This window comes from Echinococcus granulosus (assembly GCF_000524195.1).
Source record: "Echinococcus granulosus chromosome Unknown EG_S00002, whole genome shotgun sequence".
Classification (NCBI taxonomy): Eukaryota; Metazoa; Platyhelminthes; class Cestoda; order Cyclophyllidea; family Taeniidae; genus Echinococcus; species Echinococcus granulosus.
Window position 1 is genome coordinate 3,107,560 of NW_020170382.1, and position 1,321 is coordinate 3,108,880.

Genomic DNA, 1,321 nt, shown 5'->3' on the forward strand with positions numbered 1-1,321 from the left:
GGAGCAAAAGTGTTTGATGGGACTGCAATGGAGGTGATGGAGGAATGATTTACCCAAAGGCCAGTTTTGCAGTCTGCATGCCATTCCTCACACTAGGGTAAAAAAGCATCCCAAATTAGGCGATATAGTGTCTTTTTTTCAATTACATAAGTAGTAAAGTAGAAAGCACAAAAAATCTGTATTTTATAATTTGATGGAAAGACTTGTGGAATTCTATTCAGAGGATGCTATTTTAACGTCTTAATACTACCTTGACGTTATCTACTTTATAATCATAATCAGTTCCCTCGGTAATGTTCATATCAGTCAAGACAGGCTCTCAACAAATAAGTCGTCTGCCAGACAGAAAACTTATTACTCTAGGTGTTTTGCATCCTGTTCCTTGCCTGGCGCTTACATTGATCCCAGGCCCAACCCACTTGAAGACGGTGTGAGTTTATGACCCACTTAAAAACCTGCTAAAATGTTATGACCATAAAGTGAAATGGGAATTTGAAAATACTGGGACACATCTTTCCAATAAGCCGGAAAAAAAAGACTTCCTGCTTGGAACATCAGTCCAACAGAGGATCAGGAGCATGATGTTCAATGAGGTGTAGATCAGACAAGTGGCTGCCTTTTCAAGTGTTCGACTTAAGATTCCAATAGGAGATTTCTTTCTTAATCCTATTGTAACACTTATATCTCGTTTAAATTCGCTTGAACACATCATACAAACGTGTAAAGGAAGATCCACGGGAACATCTTCCAAATGTTAATAGTATTCAGAGGATCACACTATTTATTTTAATCACGGGAATAGTAGGCAAACTCTGCGGAAAGAATGTTATTTTTGGTCACCCATTCGATTTGAAGAAAACAAATTGCAAAAGAAATTCCATATTCGAAAACAGCAAAGTTGACTAATGAAAACGCTAGTCCTCTGGTGTGCCATTCGGTGACAAACACTTCATTAAGTAAAAATCGCCACCGAAAACTACACATTAATTTAATATGCTAAATTTACACCAAGAAAAATCACAGTGAGGTCCAGAATTTTGATAAAAGGTACTTAGAACAGCTTCAAGGATTTTTGAAAAGGCTTTAAGATGTTGCCATAGCTCCATTTTCACGTTTGACATCATTCCAAGGGAAGAAGCTAGTTGGTATCGCATTAGACTCCCACGGTGGATTTTCTCCTGGTATACGTGCTTGAGGGAAACTTTAAATCTATTGGTCTCATTACAAAACCCGGGTGTGTGCCCATCACATATCCACGCACCGACTGTTGCGCCGCATCTCCCGCAGACTGCGATGGTGGGCGTTTTGCCGCGACCAGCAT

General features: G+C 39.5%; 1 protein-coding gene across 1 annotated transcript; it reads right to left on the reverse strand. All coding sequences in view use genetic code 11, as the record gives it.

Annotated features, from left to right (window-relative positions):
- Window positions 1-1,083: 1,083 nt before the first annotated feature.
- EGR_00663 (hypothetical protein) lies at window positions 1,084-1,321 on the reverse strand (the record flags this gene model as incomplete). Its single annotated transcript, XM_024489912.1, has 2 exons — window positions 1,084-1,190; window positions 1,231-1,321. 2 exons carry the CDS (start codon window positions 1,319-1,321, stop codon window positions 1,084-1,086), a joined length of 198 nt encoding a protein of 65 aa, XP_024355909.1.